The sequence below is a fragment of the Myotis brandtii genome, unplaced genomic scaffold, assembly GCF_000412655.1.
Source record: "Myotis brandtii unplaced genomic scaffold, ASM41265v1 scaffold714, whole genome shotgun sequence".
Taxonomy (NCBI): domain Eukaryota; kingdom Metazoa; phylum Chordata; class Mammalia; order Chiroptera; family Vespertilionidae; genus Myotis; species Myotis brandtii.
Window position 1 is genome coordinate 976147 of NW_005370809.1, and position 23523 is coordinate 999669.

The following is a 23523-nucleotide window of genomic DNA, read 5'->3' on the forward strand; positions in this document are numbered from 1 at the left end:
CTCAGAGAAGAGACTGAGAGATCAGAAGGAGGAGTGTTGTGCAGCTGGGTGAATAAGGTGAAGGGATTAAGCAAAAACATAAAAAACTCAGACACAGGCAATAGTATGGTGATTACGAGGGAAAAGGGTGGGAGAAGGAAGAAGAAGGTATAGGGGGATATGGTGAACAAACAATATACAGATGATATAGAATTATACACCTGAAACCTATGTGATTTTATTAACCAATGTTACCCCAATACATTCATTAAAAAAGAATAAATAAAATAAAAACACATCGCAGCCAAAAAAAAAAGTGTTAAACTACTGAGGTATATATCTGATAAAAGAAAATCACCAAACTTCTAAATAATTAGGCCCAAAATATTTCTGGTATTAAACATTGAAATAAATTGAGCTGTACATACATTTAAGAACGATGAATAAAAACAAGTAGGTCATCTTTTCCAACCCACTGATTCCAGTTCAGGTTGGTCGGTGGTTGGAATCTCTCCTAGCAGCTCGGGGTACAAGGTGGGACCCGCTTCATCACAGGGCCACTCACATGAGATAGTGTAGACACTGCCAATTTACCTCACATGTACATCTTTGGGAGGTGAGAGGGAATAGAGTCCCCAGAGAAGAGCCACGCACACATGGGGAGACAGTGGTGACCCTGACACGGAATTTATTTTCTCATCAGCATTAGAATGAAATGGAATTATTTGAGAACTTGCTATATTAGGGTCTCAGCTTTATGAGAAATTACCTGTTAGACACTCCACCTTAACAGACCTTGGGCTTTGCTTCCTATTTTTTGTCTTACAGTGCTATGAAAATCTATGCTCAGATATTTTTAGTGATTCCAGTTACCTTTTCCTCTTTCACTTGGTTTTTAACCTCTTGCTAGCTCATCAAGGCATAATTTTTTAATTAAAGGTAACATTGGTTTATAATATTATGTAAGTTTTTAGTGTGCAACATTATAATTTGGTATCTGTCTACACTATTGCATTCTCAACACCAAAAGTCTGGTTTCCATCTGTCACCATACATTTGACCCCCATTACCCATTTCACCCACACACACCTATCACCTCCTTCCTTTTTGGTAACCACCCATCTGTTGCTGTATCTGTGAGTTTGGTTTTGTAACATTTTATTAAACATTTTAAGTTATTTTCATTAAGTGTACATCAGAGTAACATATTCAACAAATTTTTGATATTCCTATATTATTTTCCTATGTTGTTTCTAGTCATTTTGGAAAGGAAATACGGGTTAAATGAGCACCTTAACAATTTAGAAATGTGAAATGTGAAATCATCAATTGCTAATGAATGATCTTCTTTTTTTTTGTAGGTGTCAGCTGTGATGCATGTTTAAAAGGAAATTTTCGAGGTCGCAGATATAAGTGTTTAATTTGCTACGATTACGATCTTTGTGCGTCTTGTTATGAAAGTGGTGCAACAACAACAAGGCATACAACTGACCACCCAATGCAGTGCATATTAACAAGGGTAGATTTTGGTACGTATTTAATAATATTTTAGTGGATTATCATTTAGAATTTTATGTGTATGTGTGTGAAGAAATAAAGGCAAAATGTTCCAAGTAATATATCCCCAACAGCATACATGAAGCTCCAAACTTATTAAAAATAACATGAATCTTTTATAAATTCTGTGTAATTCTTTTTCCTAATCATAGTTTACTTGTTTATGAAAGCCATTCAGAAACATATATAATTGACAAAATATGATACAGAAGAGTGCTTCAGTAAAGAAGGAATGAAGTTAAACTGCCTGTTCTGCTGATAATACACATACTCTTATTCTAGTTATCAGAAAACAGATTATTCCTACAATTGATTAGAAGACATTGTCAATCCATAAGGAAAGCTATAAATGTTTCATTGCTATAATTTCTTACATAGTCAGCTCTTGTTATTATCTGTCTTTTTAAATTATAATCAAAAAAGACTAGTGGGTGTCTCAGGTGGTTTTAATTTGCATTTCTTTGATGGCTAATGTGTTGACCATCTTTTCTTGTGCTTATTGGCCGTGTGTGTGTGTGTGTGTGTGTGTGTGTGTGTGTGTGTGTGTGTATACATATATACATACACACATACACATACTTTGGAGAAATGTCTATACAGATCCTTTGCAAATTTTTAAAATGGGGGATATATCTTTTGTCAGTGAGTTTTAATAGTTCATTGTCTATTTATATACAAGTTCCTTATCAGAAATTTTGGTTTGCAGAAATTTTCTTCCATTCCGTGGGTTGTCTTCACTTTCTTGATTATGTGTTTTGAAGCACAAAAGTTTTAATTTTGTTGATGTCCAGTTTATCTGTTGATGTTTTTCCCCTTACATTATGCTTTTGGTGTCATAGCTAGGAAACCTATTGCCTAATTCAAGATCACAAAAATTTAAAACTGTTTTCTTCTAAGAGTTTTGTAGTTTTAGCTTTTATATTTAGATCTTTGATCCACTTTGATTTAATTTTTATAAATGGCATGAGAGAGAGGTTTAACTTTATTCTTTGGCATATGGATATTCAGTTGTCCCAGCATCATTTGTTGAAAAGACAATTCTTTACCCAATGAAATATGTCTTGGCATTCTTGTTGAAAATCAGTTGGCAGGGATGGGGGAAATAGAGTGATGTTGGTCAAAGGGTACAAAGTTTTGTTATGCAAGATGAATAAGTTCTAGAGATGAATAAATTCTAATGCATAGCATGATGACCATAGTTAGCAACATTGTATTCTATATCAACAAACACACACATACACAATGGTAACTATGTAGAAGTGGAGGATGTGTTAATTAGGTTGATTGTGGTGATCTTTCCATAGTATAAATAATCAAAACATCAAGTTGTAACCATTAATATATATAATTTTTATATGTGAAAGATATCTCAATAATGCTGTTAAAAAAGTTGATCATAAATGTGTTTATTTCTAGACTCTCAAGCAATTTCATTGATTTATATGTCTATCTTTACACCAGTACCACGCTGTCTTGATAACTAGCTTTGTAGTATGCTTTGAAATCAAGAGGTGTGAGTCACCTTTGTTGTTCTTCAAGATTATTTTAGGTATTCTAGATCCCTTGAGTTTCCGTGTAAGTTTTGGATCAGTTTGTCAAATTTCTGCAAGGAAGCCAACAGGAATTTTGATAGAGATTGTTTTGAATCTGTAGATCAGTTGGGAGAGTAATGATATTAAATCTCTCAGTCCATGAACATGGAATCTCTTTCCATTTACTTAGTTATCAAAGAATAAGTTTTATGCTTTCATTAAATATATTTCTAAGTATTATTTTTGCTATTGTACATGGAATTTTTAAATTTTTATTTATACACACACACACACACACACACACACACACACACACACACGAGGCCCATTGCACGAAATTCGTGCACAGGTAGGGTCCCTAGATCTGGCCAGCGATCAGGGCCCATGGGGCCTTCCTTCATTCCGTGCTGCCCCATGGTGGTCAGCGCCTGTCATAGCAAGCATTCAAACTCCTGAGGGGACAATTTGGTTATTAGCCTTTTATTATATAGGATTTTTACTGCAAGTATATAGAACAACAATTGGTTTTTGTATATAGAACTTGTGTCCGGTGATGTTACTGAACTCATTTATTACTTCTAATAGTTTTATAGTGGATTCCTTAGGGTTTGGCAGGAATTCATCTGCTATTAGAGGTTGTTTTACTTCTTCCTTTCCATCTGGATGGCTTTCATTTCACTTTCTTGCCTAGATTTTTAGTAAAGTATTAAATAGAAATGGCAAGAGTGGACCATTCTTATCGTTTCTGGTCTTGGTTGGAGGCGGGAGCGGGGGCGGGTGCGGGAAGGGATATCCAGTCTTTCACCAGTCTGATGTTAGCTGTGCCTTTTTTGTAGATGCCCTTTAACAGGTGAGGAAGTTTTTTATATATTTATTCTCACTATCCCAAATTTACCTGACAAGTCTTATGCACATAATAAATGGTCAGTGTATATGTAGTGGATACATACTTTGAAGATAGTCTAAATCTCCCTAAATATTAATGATTAACAAATTAATCATGTAGTGAACACTTCCTTCCATTTTCTAGTCTCACAAAAATGGTCCTGTCCTCTTAAATTAGGCATTTGTTTCATGTTAAAAAATGAGATAGTTCTTTGTAATGAAGTGACATAACCTATTAAATATACTTTCAATTACATTTTGTGTACTGCTTATGGAGGAAAATAGACTTATTCCTTGAGATGTATTAATGAGGCAAACAGATTATTCCCACAGATTCTCACTGAGTGGTTGGTTCTTCACTAACTGAGTTGAGCAGAGTATGTTACGATAGTGTCCAAGTTAGCATTGCAAGAACTGAATGCCGAGGATCCTTCCTGCTTGTAAGAATGGTATATGATGAAACTGCCTCTGGGAGTTGGCATATTGATCATGGTTATCTGCTCCTTTCCTCTGAGCATTTGTGTTCTTGTATATAATACATCCTGATGATTTCTTTGTGGTGACATTGGTACTGCCACAGTATATACAGAAAAAAATTAATTGCAATAAAATTAGAACCAAGTCCTGGACAGGTAGCTCAGTTGTTTATCATGTCATCCTGATATGCCAAGGTTGTGAGTTTGATCCCTGATCCCAGGGCACTTAACAAGAATCAACCAATAGATACATAGATAAGTGGAACAACAAACCTACCTCTCTCTCTCTCTTTCTGTCTCAGTAATTAAAATTTAAAATAAAATTAGAACCAGATGTGAAATGAGAGATGTTTTAACATTAATGAAGGGATTGAAAAGCTCTTTGCTTTATTTTTATCTTATGGCTGTACTGTCTAGATGGAGAAGGAATTGGAGGGCTGTCATGGAATCCTTGAGAGAATAAGGATATTGCAAATATAAACAGGGAGGCACCTAAGCACACATTGACAGTGAAGTTATTGGTGAAGATTTTAGGCACACCTTTTTTTTTTTTAAATATCATTGCAAATACTTTTTCACATTCAGTCGATTGCCATTTTTTTAAGGCACACTTAAAAAAAAAAACTTTTGTACCATATGATTGCATTCTTATATTTTAAAAAAAACTAATAATTCTTTCTCAGTGCAATTCCACTTTATTTTTCAGATTTGTACTATGGTGGGGAAGCTTTCTCTGTAGAACAGCCACAGTCTTTTACTTGTCCCTATTGTGGAAAAATGGGCTATACGGAGACATCTCTTCAAGAACATGTTACGTCTGAACACGCAGAAACATCAACAGAAGTGGTAAGTAGAAAAGCCTCATGTCTAAAATGATGGGGTTAAGTAAGTTATTTCTAATATAAATAAAGCTAGGTCACTATCATGTACCTTCTCCTAAGTTTGCATAGTAATTATTAAAATTATATATATGTATATATGTATATATTTTTTTAAAGTTGTCTTTTTTTAAAATATATTTTTATTGATTTCAGAGGAAGAGGAAGGGAGAGAGAAATAGAAACATCAGTGATGAGAGAGAATCATTGATCAGCTGCCTCCTGCACACGCCCCCTACTGGGGATCGAGCCCACAACCCGGGCATGTGCCCTGACCAGGAATCAAACCCAGGATCCTTCAGTCCACAGGCCGACACTCTACCCACTGAGCCAAACCAGCGAGGGCTAAAATTATATTTTAATAGCAAATCTTATACAGCTTAGGAAGCAGCATATGTTCAAAATAATGCTCCTCATTTGTCCACACTCTTCATTCACATTTGCTGGAAGCAAAGTGTAGATTCTTCACCAAATTCAGGAGCCTTCAGGAAATAAATGCATTGTGAAAAGATTAAAAGCATGTCAGCCTGCCACACAGCTCTTTTTATAGTATTCTTGCTACCTGCCTCATTTTTCTTCTGTAAGGAAATCTTCACAAGGAAATTTAAAAATCTTTGGTCATGTATTAAGTAGTAATCCATTATCACATCTCACTGACTTTACTATACTTGGTTTTCTTCCAATTAAATCTCTTGCTTCATAGCACAAAGCTCTGAGGTCCCTAGAAGTTCCTTGCACTCTGATCTTTTCCAGTACCTAAAAGCCAGAGACCCAGAATAATACACAAAGCAAGTCTTGCCTCGAAAGCTTTTTAGGTATTTTACTTGATGTGATTCAGCATATATCCAACTTCAAGAGATGATAAAGTGCACCCAGAAGAGTCCTCTTCCCCCCTTTACTGTTGGTAATAATAAAGAGGTGAGAGATGGAACTATAGGTGTGTGATTTGGAGGATTTTGGTACAAGCAGTTACACACTGCATCAGCTAATAACCCCCTAAATGCACTCAAAACAAGTTAACTAAAACTGAAGAGAAATAAAGAAGTGTCCAAGGACATGCAGCTAGTAAGAGGCAGAGCCAGGTGTTTGAACTCACCCAGAGTCCCTCTGGGTTATAGAGTCTCTACTTAACCAATGTCCTCTATCTCCACTACAGCTCTGCTGTTACAGCTGTGAACAATACAGGTTCACTTTCATTCCCATTTACATTGCTGGTTTGATGCCCAAAGTTGTTAAAGTTTTATCATTCAAACAGTTGGTAGTCCTCAAGCCCACTTGTACTATCTGATGACTCAGAAATGCTCTTATTTTGCATGTTGGGAAGCCTGAGAACACAGTTGTCACATTTCACTACTGTTCTTAATTCATTCTTTTTATTCTGTCAAGGTGACCTTGCTTCCTTTTGTACAGTCCCAGACACCAGGGTGAAGAATGTTGACTGGATTGCATCTTCATTCTGGTTGCTGTGGAAAACTTGAAATAAGTTCTCCTTGATTTAATTTCTGTCAGGTGTGGTCCTTTATTTACCTAGATACAGTTATGGAGAGATTTCCCTTATTATAAACTAGGCATTCTTAAAATCAGTATAGCCCACAGGCCCTGATACACTCTCACCACCCCACAGATGGGGTGCTCAGTTTTTCATATCCAAAATTGGAGAATACGGTGGAAATTTAAGTCCTTTCTATAAAGGAAAAGCTAATTACTCATTTGTTTAAAATAAGAGTTAGCCCTCGCTGGTTTGGCTCCGTGGATAGAGTGTTGGCCTGCAGACTGAAGGGTTCGATTCTAGTCAAGGGCACATGCCTGGGTTGTGGGTTTGTTCCAACATGCAGAAGGCAACCAATCAGTGATTCCCTCTCATCATTGATGTTTCTATCTCTTCCTTCCTCTCTGAAATCAATGAAAATATATTTTAAAAAATAAAATAAAATAAGAGTTAGTTCCTGAAAGTAAATACAATTTTATACTCCTCTATACCGGACACGGTTTGAAAGTTAATTACTGACCATGTACAAATGGTCTTGTGGCCTGGCTCACATAGTGTGTCCAGTTACATGCCTTCATTAAGTTCCACATGTTTGGAACACAGCTCCAGGCAGTGTCTATCCTGTTTTTCATATTGATATTTGTGGAATATTTTAAGGATTCCCCCCCCCCCCCCCTCTCTCTCCCCCTCTCGTCTGCATGAGCACTGACTGCATCTACCTCTATTCCCACGCATAACAAACCCAGACATTTCAAAGTGGAAAGTGGTAAGCAGCCCTGCTGGTGTGGCTTATTTGGTTGCCCATCGTCCCCTGCACCAAAAGGCTTCCAGTTCGACTCCAGTCAGGACACATGCCCAGGTTGTGAGCTCAATCTCTGGTGGGGGGTGTGCAGGAGGCAGCCGATCTATGTTTCTTTCTCATATCAGTGCTTCTCTCTCTCTCTCTCTCTCTCTCTCTCTCTCTCTCTCTCCTCCCTTCTTCTCTCTCTAAAATATAAATATATTTTAGCCCTTGCTGGTGTGACTCTGTGGTTAGAGCATTGGTCCATGCACCAAAGGGTCGTGGGTTTGATTCCTGGCCAAGGGCACTTACTTGGGTTGCAGGTTCGATCCCCAGCCCTAACTGGGGCATATGCAGGAGACAACCAATCGATCTTTCTCTCTCTCTCCCTCTCCCTCTCCCTCTCCCCCTCCTCCTCCCCCTCTTCCTCTCTTCTCCTTCCCTCCTTTCCACTCTCTTTAAAAAATCTATGGAAAAAATATTTATCATTGGGTGAGGATTAAAAATATATTTTTAAAATGATAAGAAGACATGAATCTTTGAAATGAAGGTGCAAGGATCTTCTTTGAGACATGTAAGTCATTTCCTAGGTCCAGGCTGGCATTGAGCAGCTACACTGCGTAACAGCTTACTGACTAGCGTCCATTCTGAAGGACTGGTGCCTATGCCACCCCAGTTAAATCTTTATATATATATATGTATATGTGTGTGTATACACACACACACACACACACACATACATACACACACACACATTATTGATTTCAGAGAGAGGAAGGGAGAGAGAGAGAAACATCAATGATGAGAGAGAACCATTAATTGGCTGCCTTCTTCACGCCCCCTTCTGGGGATTGAGCCCTTGACCAGAATCGAACCCAGGACCCTTTAGTCCGCAGGCTGACGCTCTATCCACTAAGCCATACCAGCTAGGGCAGTTGTTAAGTATTTTGAATGCCTTTCTTTATATATGTGAAGCATATTATCAGCTCTAATATGTTATATGTAAGTGTCCAGGTGATACTACGCATTGGCCAGTTTGGCTCAGTGGATAGAGTGTTGGTCTGCAGACTGAAGGGTCCCAGGTTCGATTCCAGTCAAGGGCACATGCCCGGATTGTGGGCTTGATCCCCAGTAAGGGGCCTGCAGAAGGCAGCCAATCAGTGATGTTTCTGTCTCTCTCATCATTGATGTTTCTATCTCTCCCTCTTCCTTTCTCTCTAACAGCAATAAAAATATATTTATTTAAATAAATAAATAAACATCCAGGTGGTATTACTATGGGTCACCTCTCACCCCACCCCCAATATTTGGCAAAGTCAGGGTTAATCAGACATTTTGAATTGTGGAGTTTGAGTGACTCATGTCATTTTGGTGGCTCTTATCTCCTTTTCTGTTCTTATTTACATTTTTGTTTCTAAATGCTCAGTTTGTTACTTTGCTTTGTCCCTGTGTTTCCCGCCTACGTCTTCTAGAGTCTATAGGCCATCACTTTGTACCTATCTACAGGATTTAAGGATCTCACTCCTCTAACCATTTAAAACCATTTGGAACACCTAGGGCAGCTGTGGGCAAACTACGGCCCGCCGAATCCGGCCCCTTTGAAATGAATAAAACTAAAAAAAAAAAAGACCGTACCCTTTTATGTAATGATGTTTACTTTGAATTTATATTAGTTCACACAAACACTCCATCCATGCTTTTGTTCCGGCCCTCCGGTCCAGTTTAAGAACCCATTGTGGCCCTCGAGTCAAAAAGTTTGCCTACCCCTGACCTAGGGGCAAGAGGATATACTACTGAAGATATTGCTGTCAGCATTAGTAAGAATTTACTGGTACCTGACATAGCTAGTAAGAAAGCCTACTGAAGGTTAATTTTGAAAACAACTTTGTTGTCCTTGTCTTATTTCTCTTTTTCCCTTTTCAGCGAGGGACTCTAAGACCCAACTTGAAGATTTTCCTTCTTTCCTTAGGATTATTGTAAGATTACTCAAGAGGTTTTTGATTTTGATAGTATGACATCTGACATAGAATGCATAGTGAAGGTGATTACCAGTTAAAAATTTAAAAAGCAGATGGGGTATCGTCTCAGGAGTCTTTATATAAATACCAAATATAAACAATGTGATTTTGAAATTAAGTACAAGTTCTTAAAAACCCTCATAGTTATCATGAGATTTGGTAGATCGGGACAACTAACTGGATTTTGATTGTGGAAAGAATTGGAGGAAGTAGCACTGTATGTAATTATCGAAATCCATCAACCTGGTAGTAGAAGTGGACAATAGAGGTTGAACTGGATTGCAGATAGGAGGGATTTAGTTTGAGTTGTGAAAGAAACATGGTGGGAAAACTTTTGTTTAAGCATAAAGGACATTAAGAGTGACTCCTACAATTTTTCTTAGATCTTGCATTTGAGCTGATTTGTCCTTTAGCTAATTAGAAAGCCTTCAGAGTTTTTTGTTTTTAAATGGAACGTGCCCTTACCTTTAATTATGTGTAATTAATCTTCTTTCAATTCTTTGTTTATTAAATCTCTTGCAATTTATGTGAAGAACATTATGCTTATAAAATAAAAGCACGTTTTGATTTACCAACATTTTTTTCTCACTTCTAGAAGTCTATGTTATATTATTTTGTCCGTAATTAATAACAGTCTTCTAATAGTTCACTACTGGGAACTCTTGCTTTCTATTTTTTATTTATTTGCTCTTTGTTTTCATTACTCTCCAGAAAAGGGTGAGAGGAGGGGTGCCTCCCACTTTAATAGGTGCTTCATATATGTTAGTGAGACATTCCCCACTTTTTAATGAAGACCAAGACGTGTTTTTAACAAATTGAGTTTAATTTTTAAATAGCATGGTAGTCTTTTGTTCCAATTATAGTAATTTGATAAGAAATAAAAATCAAGGAGAACAATTATTTTGAAATTTTCCACAATCTGAATTGAGACAATTATATTTTGAATGATAAGTTTTATGGAGAAAAACATTGGCATAAAAGGACATACAAATCTTTTTTAATGATTTATAATAATCAGTTTTAGCAGATAATGTGTTTAATTTTTTTATTGATTTGAGAGAGAGAAACATTGATTTGTTCTACTTATTTATGCATTAACTGGTTAGTTCTTATATGTGCCTTGGCTAGTGATCGAACCCACAACCTTGGCGTATTGACCCGGCCAGGGCACATGTGTTTAATATTTAAACAGTTGTTTGTGTGTCAAGTAAAAGGAGCCATAGGGACAGAATAGAAATTATCATCATCGTTATGACATTTTGTTTATAAACAATTAGATGCATTTGATCTATTTTCTCAACACATATGTTTCCTTATTAGGTGCAATAATAGTGGAGTGAACCACAATTTTTCTAAATATTATAATTACCTATTTACCCATATAATCAGGTTATCAGGAAAGGTAACATTTAAAACCAAAGACACATTAAAAGAAAAAAAATAGGCTTTGATTGTTACTGCTTGTATTTTTTTTAATCAAAGAATGCAGTTGGATGCTGTCTGCTCTTCTGTGAACAAAGGTACTTTATTTAATAATATGGAGAAACAGGATTTGAAAAATACAGTTGCGACAGGCAATCATATTGCCATTACTCAATTGTACGTATTCAGCTAGAAAGATTATAGATCATCAGGATGTGTTGCCTTTACTATTTGTGCTTTTCATTACTTTTTAAAAAAATATATTATTACTGATTTCAGAGAGGAAGGAAGAGGGAGAGAAAGAAACATCGCTGATGAGAGAGAATCATTGATCGGCTGCCTCCTGCACCACCCCCAACTGGTGATTGAGCTGGACCTCCTGGTTCAGAGGTCAACACTCAACCAGTGAGCCACACCGGCTGGGCCTTTTCATTACTTTACACTCAAAACACTTTCTATTTTATAGCTCACTTTTTTCTACCTTTAGAATTTGGCTATCTTTGCATAGTTTTTTAATAGTAGTTATTTGAGCCCATTTACTTATTTAAAATCAGATAGTTGTACTTTGGATTTTAAGGGTGATAGCCATTAGTATACCAGCAGATTACTTAGTTGATAGCAGAGAAGAAAATGATAAGAGGTGCTTTGGATAGTTCAGATTTGTTCTGGGATAATCCTATGTATATGTGTCGTGATACTTGTAGAGATGCTTCTATAAGAAATCAGTTTCTTAAGATGCTATGAAAATCAAAAAACATCGCTGATGAGAGAGAATCATTGATCGGCTGCCTCCTGCACCACCCCCAACTGGTGATTGAGCTGGACCTCCTGGTTCAGAGGTCAACACTCAACCAGTGAGCCACACCGGCTGGGCCTTTTCATTACTTTACACTCAAAACACTTTCTATTTTATAGCTCACTTTTTTCTACCTTTAGAATTTGGCTATCTTTGCATAGTTTTTTAATAGTAGTTATTTGAGCCCATTTACTTATTTAAAATCAGATAGTTGTACTTTGGATTTTAAGGGTGATAGCCATTAGTATACCAGCAGATTACTTAGTTGATAGCAGAGAAGAAAATGATAAGAGGTGCTTTGGATAGTTCAGATTTGTTCTGGGATAATCCTATGTATATGTGTCGTGATACTTGTAGAGATGCTTCTATAAGAAATCAGTTTCTTAAGATGCTATGAAAATCAAAAGGGGAATCACTGAGATTATCATGAAAATGAGGTAATAGTAGCTCTTTCAGAAAGGTGTCTGTGCCTACTATTGAAAGTATGTTGTTATCTCTGGGTAGGGTTTTCATTACTCCTACTTTCCTCGTGTTGAATTGAAATCCTGCAGGGGAAGGTGAACAGGCAGTTTTCAGAATGGGAAGAGCACTTGAAGTGAAAGGAAGTGCTATAGAGAGAGCAGTAGGTGGTAGAGACATTCATTTTGAATTCCTTTTTCTTCAGCCACTGGTCTGGTTTCTTCTTTCTCCTATGAAATACTGGTTTGTATAGTTCCATGTCCAGAGAGTTAATTTCAAGTTGGTGCATAGAATGTTTTGCAGGGCCTGCAGGAAGATTTGTCGGGAGGGTAGGATAAAGTAAAGAAGGAAGCTCTCTGGCAATTGTTGGCAAATTATAAGGTAGCGCAGAGTTCTTTATGTACTTTCGAGCCTTCCCTCCTCCTACCACCCCTTTTTCCACTGTGCCCCTCGCATTTAAAAATAAAATAAACTGGTTAGGAAAATTATTTTCAGATGCCAATCTTGTATTCAAAGTGAAGTCATTCTTTCTAAGAAGCCCTACTGCACGCCACCTCACTGAACAAGCTCCCTGGAGGAGAGGAGCATGCACCCTCTGTCCTCACCAGGCTCTGATTTCTAACGACCGTGTAAACAGCATAGCGCCACCAGCTTAGGGGGAGCTCATCTCTGGTTCTTCACTAAAATTGTTGCTGGCCCTTAGGCACTGCCTCCATTCCTGTTCCCCTGCCACATGCTGTTCTAATTGACACCATTAAGCAATAAGCGGTTCCCATTTCCCTTTTTTAAGTCCACAGATAGAATACCCAGCTTACCCCAGGGAAGACAGAAGAGGAAAGCCTTACATTGGGGTTTTCTTCTAGGAGAGCACGGTGCTCACAACTAGAGAATTGTGGGAAGTCAAGCTCCGGCTCTTTTGGAGTTACTTATTTATTTTTAAAAATATTTTTAATTGATTTTAGAGATAAAGGGAGAAAGAGCGAGAGAGAGAAACATCAGTGATGAGAGAGAATCATAGATTGACTGTCTCCTGCGTGCCCCATACTAGGGATCGAGCCCACAACCAGGCATGTGCCCTGACTGGGAATCATTGAACTATAGCTTCCTGGTTCACAGGTCAACACTCAACCACTAAGCCATGTGGCTGGGCTAGAGTTATTTTTTATTGTGGCTAAATATGTTACTTCAAGGTTTGTGAATCCCAGAACATCAACATACACATATAATTTACGTTTCTGTCCACAAAACATGTTTAAAAGAAAATCTTAATTACTTAGGACTTTTAAATCAAGCATAACATGTAAGGAAAATTAAAAACTTTTGTATATAACAAAGACCACTGAATTTCTAAATGCTAACTCTCTAAAAGCAGGTGACAGATCCAACCTCAGCATTATATGGGGAAAATGGAACTGAGGAAAAAAACAAAACTTTATATGAATTAATTCATATTTAATAATAAGTAAATTTCAGTGTTCCACTGCAACAACAGAAAATTAGAATACTATCGAGTTGAACAGTGTACTTACTCAAATCTTGTAAGGACCTGTATCTGTTTTGGCAAAATGGATGGTTACAGTGGCAGTAGATGGAGAGATGGTTGTTATGGGAAATAAATTGAGTCTGCCAAGTGAGACCAGATAATAGAGAACGTTTTAAACCAGAATATTTTTCCACTTGGTTTGGTGAACAATAAAGAGACATTTGACACCTGTACAGAGGAGTGGCATGACTTTCTTCACCATCATGCCACCTAGGCTATCATTGGGAAGGGACGCATGGTAGGGTTCCAAGGATTCTGTGGTCCTTTTGAAACAGGATGAACCTAATCATAATGATTATGTGAAAGAACATGGATCAAAAAAGGATAGAAACTGCAAAGAAGCTGTGCTGCCTGTTATAAGATCATGGTTGCCAGAAAAATGATACATCAAACATTTGGTGTTTCCAGAAAGTAACAATATGAGGTGTTGTAGTGAAATCACAACTTTTGTGTGCTGTTTTTTTTAATTCCAGTTTCTAGTTATCTTTTTAAATATATTTTTATTGATTTCAGAGAGGAAGGGAGAGGAAGAGAGAGAGAGAGAGATAGAAACATCAATGATGAGAGAGAACCATTGATTGGTTGCCTCCTGCACACCCCTTACTGGGGATGGAGCCCGCAACACCTGGCATGTGGCCTTGACCAGAATTGAACCCGAGACCCCCTCAGTCTGCAGGCCGACACTCCATTCACTGGGCCAAACCAGCTAGAGCTGAAATCACAACTTTTTAAAAAAACATTTTTATTTTGATATAATTGACATATAACATTATATTTGTTTCAGATGTACAACATGATTCAATTATTTCTGTACATTGCAAAATGATCACCACCATAAGTCTAGTTAACATCCAACACCACACCGAGCTACAAATTTGTTTTTCTTTTTTTATATATATTGTCCCTCATTTTTCCCTCTTAACCATTCTCCACCCAGACCCTATCACCCCTAGGCCCTCACCACCCTATTGTCTGTGTCCACGGCTATACATATAAGTATTTAAGTTTGAAATCACAACTTTTGAACAGATATTCTCTAAAGGAAAATGTTTCTCATAAACCTAAAACTAGTCGCTTAAAAGAAAGGAGTTTGTCAAGTTTGTGCTCCCAAAACTGAGTCAAGAACTGCCAATTGCCAAGACAGGTATTTCACTTAGGGTGTTTGTTGTTAACACAGAGCATGACATCCCAGAGTTGAAGGGCAGTTCATATGGTCTGAGAGGACGATGCATCAAAATGAATTGGCATGCTTTTGGTGAAAGGACAGTCTCTGCATAATGCTGCAGGCTAGCTTCCGTTCAAGCCAGGCAATAGGGACAGGCGTGATAGGCCTATAGGCAGTTTTAAAAAATGTATTTTTTTTTTTTAGCAGTGGAGGGCAAGAAACGTATTATGAAGCCTATCCAAAAAGAAAAGGAAAGAGAAAAGAACTCATCACATGGAACTTAACTCTTCCTCTGTTGTTTTTAAAGCTCTAAACAGTACCTAGAGCAAGGATGCTGTCTGGTGGGGACTGTGAGTTCAAGAAAGGCTGGAGGAAATCTCACCTGGCTTTAGACTGGTTAATGAAATGATGCTTAAAAACAAAAGCCATGCATGGCATGCTGACTTTAGATTATTTTTGTGTTTGTGTGGACATGGCCTGTCTCAAAGGAAAAGTTTTGCAAGTTAAGTAGAGACTTAGCATTTATATGTGGACTTTAAGAGGTTTGTTCTAGACATTGGTAACCACCTGTATGAAGAATCTGCACTGACTGGTTGCTGGCTGTGAATCATAAACTGGGACCACATGGGAAAGTGGAAACTCCAGTATGTTCTAAGCATGGGATCTCAGTACATTGGTAAAGGCTTCCAAATGGGTTGCAGATAAAAAGCAGGACTGATGCTGCCCTTCGGTGGCAAGGTGGAGCGCAGGGGAAGACGAGCAATAGCAAAGACAGTGTGTGAGGATGGGGTAATAACAGTAACATCTGGTGTTTCATACACAGGGTAATTATTTAGTTTTCAGGTCCATTGTATATTTAAGCTGTAGTTGCCTGATTTATTCAGTTATAAGATAACTGGGACCCTTGTCAAAAATACAGAATCTTGAAACTCCTAGACTCAGTTTCCAGGAAGGAGCCTGGGAAACTATATTTTTTAAAATCTGCAGTCAAATTTAGGAAACACTGACTTAAGCCAATTCAGTAAGCCTTAATGTTGACAAGTTGTTATAATTTTAAGTTAATTTGTTATATAAAATTTTCTTGTTCGAGAAATAGGCATTACTATATCATATGGAAGAAGTATAATAAATATTAATGTTGACAAACTCATAATTTTAGAGTCAGTAGCTTATCCTTTGTGTGGAATTTTGCTGTCCTGTATAAGGATTAGGTACTATCATGTGAATGTAAGACACATTCAAGACTAAGCAGTATTTGTGATCCTGAATGTCAAGGGTGGTGTTTGGTCTGCCCCTCTCTCCCCCACCTCTTCCCTGTTTCTCCTGCCCTGTTTTGTTCTTGTTTTTCTTCTTGTTCCCTCCATTACTTCTCAGAGAGTACAACCTGCCCTGGCCAGTTTTGCTCAGTGGTTAGAGCAGCTGTGGGCAAACTACGGCCCGCGGACCGGATCCGGCCCGTTTGAAATGAATAAAACTAAAAAAAAAAAAGACCGTACCCTTTTATGTAATGATGTTTACTTTGAATTTATATTAGTTCACACAAACACTCCATCCATGCTTTTGTTCCGGCCCTCCGGTCCAGTTTAAGAACCCATTGTGGCCCTCGAGTCAAAAAGTTTGCCCACCCCTGGGTTAGAGTGTCAACCCGAGGACCATTGGGTCTTGGGTTCGATTCCTGGTCAACAGCAATGTGCCTTGGTTGTAGGCTCCATCTCAGGCTCCAGTCAGGGTGTGGGGTGTGTGCGGGAGACAATCAGTCGATGTTCTCTCTCTCTCTCTCTCTCTCTCTCTCTCTCTCTCTCACTCCCTCCACTTTCTCTATAAAAGTCAATGGAAAAAGTATCCTCGGGTGAGAATTTTTAAAAAGTAAGAAAAAGAAAGTACTTAAATTACCCAAATTTTTATCCTAGAACATGAATTAGCTTGCTAAGGATATAAAACATAAAAGGTGACCAGGCATCTGGTCCCATCAGCAGTTCCAAATCCTCATCTGAGTTACCTTCATCTGGCCCGAGTGTGACAACATCTTCCACTTGGTTCTAATCTAGTCTCTTAATTTTTCTATACCAGCTGCTAAGCCAGGTGATCCTCCTGCTCTAGTAATTGCTTATGTTGGTAGTTCATTCTTTATTGCTAGTTACTATATAAGTTTGAGTACTTGTTTTATCTCTCTCTGAACAAAGCAGTTCTGAATACCTTCATCTTGCCATCTTAGCACACTTACTACAACAAAATCTAAAAGACTTTGAGTTATAGAACTGAAACTAATATACTTTGTTAAAGATCTTGATTGTCTTTCTGTTTTACATCCTCACCTCAGAGTGCTTTTCTAGTTTGTAGGAGATTATCAGTCTTATTAGAATGTCCTTAGTGCGTCTGTCCTTTCCCACTCGGCCTTCCTTCCAGGAACGTGTATTCCTGAGGAGACTTCTCATCCAGGAGCATTAATGCGTCCTCAGCACTGAAACTTCTGCAGCTGTCTCTGTGCAAGTCAGGATGCACATAGATTTTATCCAAAGGCCAATCTAAAGAGATGCCTTTTCCTTTGGTGGTTATTTTCTCTTTAGATAAAAGTCTTAAACTGTGTAGTCTTATGATACTACTAGAGGCCCGATGCACGAAAATTCGTGCAAGAGTAGGCCTTCTTTCCCCAGGCTGCCAGCACCGGCTTCCCTCCGGCGTCGGCAGGCACCCGGGACCCCAGTTGGCTTCCTCGCTTCGTCAGGAAGGATGACTGGAATGACGTCTGGTCTAATTAGCATATTACCCTTTTATTATTATAGATAGAAATAATACTCCACATAGTTCAGCACCATGCAATTGTTGCAATATGCAGAGTCTCAAAAATATTTAAGCTGGCTTGTTGTTTTTAAACAACTAGAGGATTTTTTCCTCCAAACCTTATTGGTCTTTTACTGTCCTGCATTCCTCAAAGGGGTTACAATCTATCTAAGCAAGGTAGAAATAGGTGAAAAGGAAAATAAGTGTATCAAACACTATCACCTGATGTCACAGGCAGGAATAGTACAGACAGTAAAACCTAAATTCCTAGTAAAAGAGTTGATACTGTGTAAACTTGTGAGCAGATACAATTGCTTTTCTCTGTGACAGAAAAAAAATGTCTGACCACCTTTCTGGCATCTTCTAAGACATGCACACTCACAGCTTCTATCTCCTCTCTATTTGCCTCACAGGCACATCCCATTGTGACCACCCTACTTTTTTTGCACAATGTCATGCTTCAACATTATTTCTCATGACCATCTTAAAGTGCTCTTTTTAAAACTATATATATTTTTATTGATTTCAGAGAGGAAGGGAGAAGGAGAGAGATAGAAACATCAGTGATGAGAGAGAATCATTGATTGGCTGCCTCCTGTATGCCCACAACCCGGGCATGTGCCCTTGGCCAGAATTGAACCCGGGATCCTTCAGTCCCCAGGCCAATGCTCTATCCACTGAGCCAAACCGGCTAGGGCTTAAGGTGTTCTTGAGGGTATTTCTCAGTCTTCTGGCAGACAATCAGGACAGCTGGCTGCTAGGGCACAAGGGGAACTGGGATCACAGCAGAGTCATATTCTCAGGGGACTTCTGCTTTCTAGTCTCTTGAAGACGGCTGTGTTGACTTAGGCTCTAGAAGTCAGAGTAGTTTGTTTTTCCCTGTGTCCAGTGTGTCCTCCCAAGTCTCACCTTTCCCTGCCGCCTCATCTCCAGTGCCACTCTGCTCCCACACTGCTGGGAGAGGCAGTGAGGTCACCAATTGCCCAAATTTTCTCCTGGTGAAAGAATTTAAGCACATGACACATGTATTGGCAAGATGAATCACATACCTCCTTAACTCTCTTAGTCCTAGAGAGGCACAAGCCTAAAACTTGGACTGTTACAGTTCCCCAGGGCTTCCTTTGCAGCAGGCCTGTATGCATGGCTGTGTTCTTAAAGATTGAAATTCTTCCTACTTCATGGCTTAGCTACCACTCTTAGATCATCATCTGCCCTTTGGGCTTCTGGAAGAGTAAGCCTCTCCCCTGAAAGGTCCGAGTTCTTTCTAGCCTTCCCCTCTCCTGCCTCCTTTCACCACTTCTGTTGAAACCGCTGTTTCAGAAGCCACATTTCTAACCTATCCAGCCTTCTCTTCCTCCCTATATGCCATTTTACTCCTACTTCCTCCTTCTATCCCTTGCCCTATGGCCCAAAGGAAGTTGGTCTTCTAATCCTTGAACTTGCCCTAATCCCAAGCTTTTGTCCCACCTCCCATCCCTCTGGAAAACAAGGATCTAAAAATGGGCTTCCACCCCACCCACCCATTTCCCCCCCTGGAAGTCCCATTCATGGAGTTATAGAGCACATTTGCTTATGATCAGTAATCATTGTCTGTCTTATATCACATTGAAAGTATATAAAGTTGTACAGTTGCTCCGTAATAAGAGTTTTGCTGTCTTATTTGGAGATTGATCCTCAAGTCTAGCTTATGGGGAAGCTTATGTTTCAGTTTTGACCATTCAAGACTGGACTTAGGCATGATGTACACTAAATAGCACATTGTAAATATTTTTTATGGAACCATTTTGCTAGACCATGTAAATGAATCAGCCAAGCTGTTGGGAGGCTCACCAAAGCTCAAGTGTGAACTGTCTGGAACTGTTGTGTCTGACCTGAGAGACTGTCTGTTTTCGCTCTGAGTGACAGCATGATGTGCTGCAGTTTTTGTTCAGGCCTCCATGTGTTCACCTGTTCAGGATCGTCTGTGTTTTGCCTGGTTAAAACTTGGTAACAATAGACTTTATAGTAAAACTAGAGGCTCGGTGCACAACATTCATACGGGGGGCAGGGGGAATCCCTCAGCCCGGCCTGCGCCCTCTCGCAGTCCGGGACCCCTCAGGGGATGTCCGACTGGCCTAAGCTGGCAATTGGACATCCCCTGAGGGGTCCTTAATGCTGCCGCAGAGGCAGGAGAGGCTCCCACCACCGCCGCTGCACTTGCCAGCTGTGAGCCCGGCTTCTGGCTGAGCGTCTACCCCCTGGTGGTCAGTGCCTGTCATAGCGACTGGTCATTCTGCTGTTTGGTCAATTTGCATATTAGCCTTTTATTATATAGGATAGGATAGTCATCTAGAAAGATGTCTGATCAGTGTTCATTAATTACATCTGCTTTCTTTTCATTTCAGATTTGTCCTATATGTGCAGCATTACCTGGAGGCGATCCTAATCATGTCACGGACGACTTTGCAGCTCATCTGACACTTGAACACAGAGCCCCTAGAGATTTAATATCCTTTGTTTTGTTTGGGGTTTTTTTTGTTGTTGTTAATCTTCACCAGAGGATATTTTTTCCATTGCTTTTCAGAGAGTGGAAGGGAAGGGGGGCGGGGGAGAGAGAACGAACCATCCATGTGAGAGAGACACATCTATTGGCTGCCTCCTGCACCCACTCTGACCAGGAGTGAACCTGCAACCCAGGTGTGTGCCCTTGACCAGGAATCAAACGTGCCACCCTTCGATGCACAGGCCAACACTCTATCCACTGAGCAACACTGGCCAGGGCTCATTTTGATTGTTTTTAAAGGACAGTATTCTCAAAGAGAAAAACTAACCTTCAATTCATTTTATTTAGTTTATTAGGTGTTTTCCTAAAAGTGATTCAGTGTTGAGATGCAGTTTCTTATTTCTCTTTTTATTTGCTGACTTTTATATGAACCATGCTCATTAATTGAAAGTTGACTTGCAATTAATCATTAATCATTGTTAGTTTATTACAAACAATATTTAAGACAGTATTTTCATACAAAAAAGGAAAATGCTAATCCAAATTGAAATCTGTGTGCTGTTGCCTTCTCCTACGATAGGTGGGGTGGTGGGCAGACATGCCCTTGGGGCTGTTACCCTTTGGAGTCCCTTTCTCCAGGGAAAGCCGTTTCCTGTGCAGACTCTGTAGGAGAGCACACAGTCCAGCTCTAAGCTCCCTTCCCACTCTCATTTCTGCTTCCCCTCCCAAGCCCAGCCCATGGCAGTTTCTAGTAGTTCCCTGTGACCTCCCTGAAGTTTACCAGCCCACCAGTGATTAACTTTGTAGTCTCTGTGCTCGGGTTTCATGTTATGAATTGTTTTTCTAAAACTGTCACCGATTAATTTAGAGTTCAGTTTGTATGTAAAGGTGTCAGTGTTCATTCCATTTTGAAGTGATTAAAGCACAAATCACAAGACTTTCTGCTTATAAAGTCTTTATTTTTTTAAAAAATATATATTTATTAATTTCAGAGAGGAAGGGAGAGGAAGATAGAAACATCAATGATGAGAGGGAATCTTTGATTGACTGCCTTCTTCATGCCCCCTACTGGTGATCGAGCCCCCAACCTGAATATGTGCCCTTGACCAGAATTGAGCCTGGGACCCTTCAGTCTGCAGGCCAACACTCTAGCCCAGGGGTGGGCAAACTTTTTGACTCGAGGGCCACAATGGGTTCTTAAACTGGACCGGAGGGCCGGAACAAAAGCATGGATGGAGTGTTTGTGTGAACTAATATAAATTCAAAGTAAACATCATTACATAAAAGGGTACGGTCTTTTTTTTTTTTTTTTAGTTTTATTCATTTCAAACGGGCCGGATCCGGTCCGCGGGCCGTAGTTTGCCCACAGCTGCTCTAGCCACTGAGCCATACCAGCTAGGGCTAAAGTCTTTATTCTTACTATTTTGAATGCTTCTTGGCAATCATAATTTAACCTTAGATCTATTGAGAAAGAAACAGGTTTCCTGGTTTCCTTTCTCCCATCCTTTGCTCACTGTTCCTAACTTTCTAACTGGAAAATATGGCCCTTTAGAGTTATGGGAGATACGTGGAAACCAATGGAAAGTAAAAATATGGACCCAGCCTGAGATATTAGCATGTCAGCCTGAGCTGAGCCAGTACTCAGTGAACAGAGGAAACCCTTTTTCTCCTAAGAGCAGGGACCCTGAAGGCAACATGAAAAGAGCAGTGATTTCCTTTTTTTTTTAAGAGCATAAGAAAACCCAAATGAGCCAAAAATACTTAAGCCTTTGAGTCACTTGCATTTTATGTAGAAGAATCCTATAATAGTACCCAGAATGACTGTGCTTGGTCCATGCTCACTCCATCTCCATGAAGAAGCTAGGCATGGAATTTAAAACCAAGCTATTATCCTGAACTTTCCCGCAAGTTCAAGCGGGTCTAGTGAAGTTGGTGTCCATTCACTAGAATGTCCCACATCATTTGCATCCATTTCTGTGAGATTTTTATAAGAGTCTCTGGTTACCAAGAAAAGATTAAACTATGTAAAATGGAAGAGTAGCAGAAGGCATTTGTTACATTTTAGATTCCAAATGAGCATTACCAGGAAGTTCTAGAAACAAAATGTTGGCATAGCAGGGATCCTGGAAGCATTCTAATTTTTCAGGGACTTCAGGTGCTACCTGGTAACTTTGACATGAGGGAGTGGCTTCTCACTAAGCCTCCTAAGCTCCAGAACCTTTTTTTTTTTTTTTTAGCAGCAGCATTGAAGAACTTAAAGACAATGCTTTAAAACTAGTCACCCAGAGGACTCTCACTCCTCAATGTAAATTATTCATGCTATTCCTTTCTCATTACAGACAATGAGATTTGGTTAGCTTATATATTAGCACGGATCTAAAAACTGATGCTTATTAGTTGTGGTCACTTCATTGTAAAAATGTAAGAAGTGCCTGAACTGGTTTGGCTCAGTGAATAGAGCATCGGCCTGCGGACTGAAGGGTCCCAGGTTCGATTCCGGTCAAGGGAATGTACCTTGGTTTCAGGCACATCCCCGGTAGGGGGTATGCAGGAGGCAGCTGATCAATGTTTCTCTCTCATCGATGTTTCTAACTCTCTATCCCTCTCCCTTCCTCTCTGTAAAAAATCAATAAAATATATAAAAATAAATAAAGGAAAGGGATCCACTTAAAAAAAAAGAGAGAGAAAATGTAAGAAGTTCAGTACTGAGAGCATGGTTAGGGAATGTCTCATCTCGGGTATCTGACCGGCCAATGCCTTTCACTTTGTCCGGCGGTGTTACTTTGGTTATTGTAGCTGGAACCAGGAAGAAATTTCTTCTTCCTGGAGAAGCTTTTCCCTTTGAACACACGCACACAATATACACACACTCACATTGCATTGTATTTGAGTTTTGGGGGTTTTTTTTTAGAGTTAATAGCTCTTATATAGTTATAGATATAGTTGTGATATTTTGTACTCTAAATTAAATGTGCTATTTTGAAATGCTTACAATTTAGGAAATCTCTATTTATCTAGCAAGGGCTCAAGTGATTTTTTTCTTTTCTGTCTGTAAAACACTTGGTTTTTCCCCTTAACTTTGGAGTTATGATGAATCGAGTGGTGTTCGACACGTACGTAGAATGTTTCACCCTGGCCGGGGACTAGGAGGTCCTCGTGCTCGTAGATCAAACATGCACTTTACTAGCAGTTCTACTGGTGGACTTTCTTCTTCTCAGAGTTCATATTCTCCAAGCAATAGGGAAGCCATGGATCCTATAGCTGGTAAGTTAGTTCCACA

At 39.1% G+C, this 23523-nt stretch overlaps 1 protein-coding gene across 1 annotated transcript in view; it reads left to right on the forward strand.

Annotated features, from left to right (window-relative positions):
- Window positions 1–1303: 1303 nt before the first annotated feature.
- KCMF1 (potassium channel modulatory factor 1) overlaps window positions 1304–23523 on the forward strand; it is a 31443-nt gene continuing 9223 nt past the window's right edge. Inside the window, exons 1-4 of the mRNA XM_014530094.1 lie at window positions 1304–1508; window positions 5136–5275; window positions 20146–20247; window positions 23333–23507. Of these exons, the coding sequence (XP_014385580.1) occupies window positions 1319–1508; window positions 5136–5275; window positions 20146–20247; window positions 23333–23507 (607 nt within the window). The 5' untranslated portion in view covers window positions 1304–1318. The remainder of the gene's footprint in view (window positions 1509–5135; window positions 5276–20145; window positions 20248–23332; window positions 23508–23523) is intronic.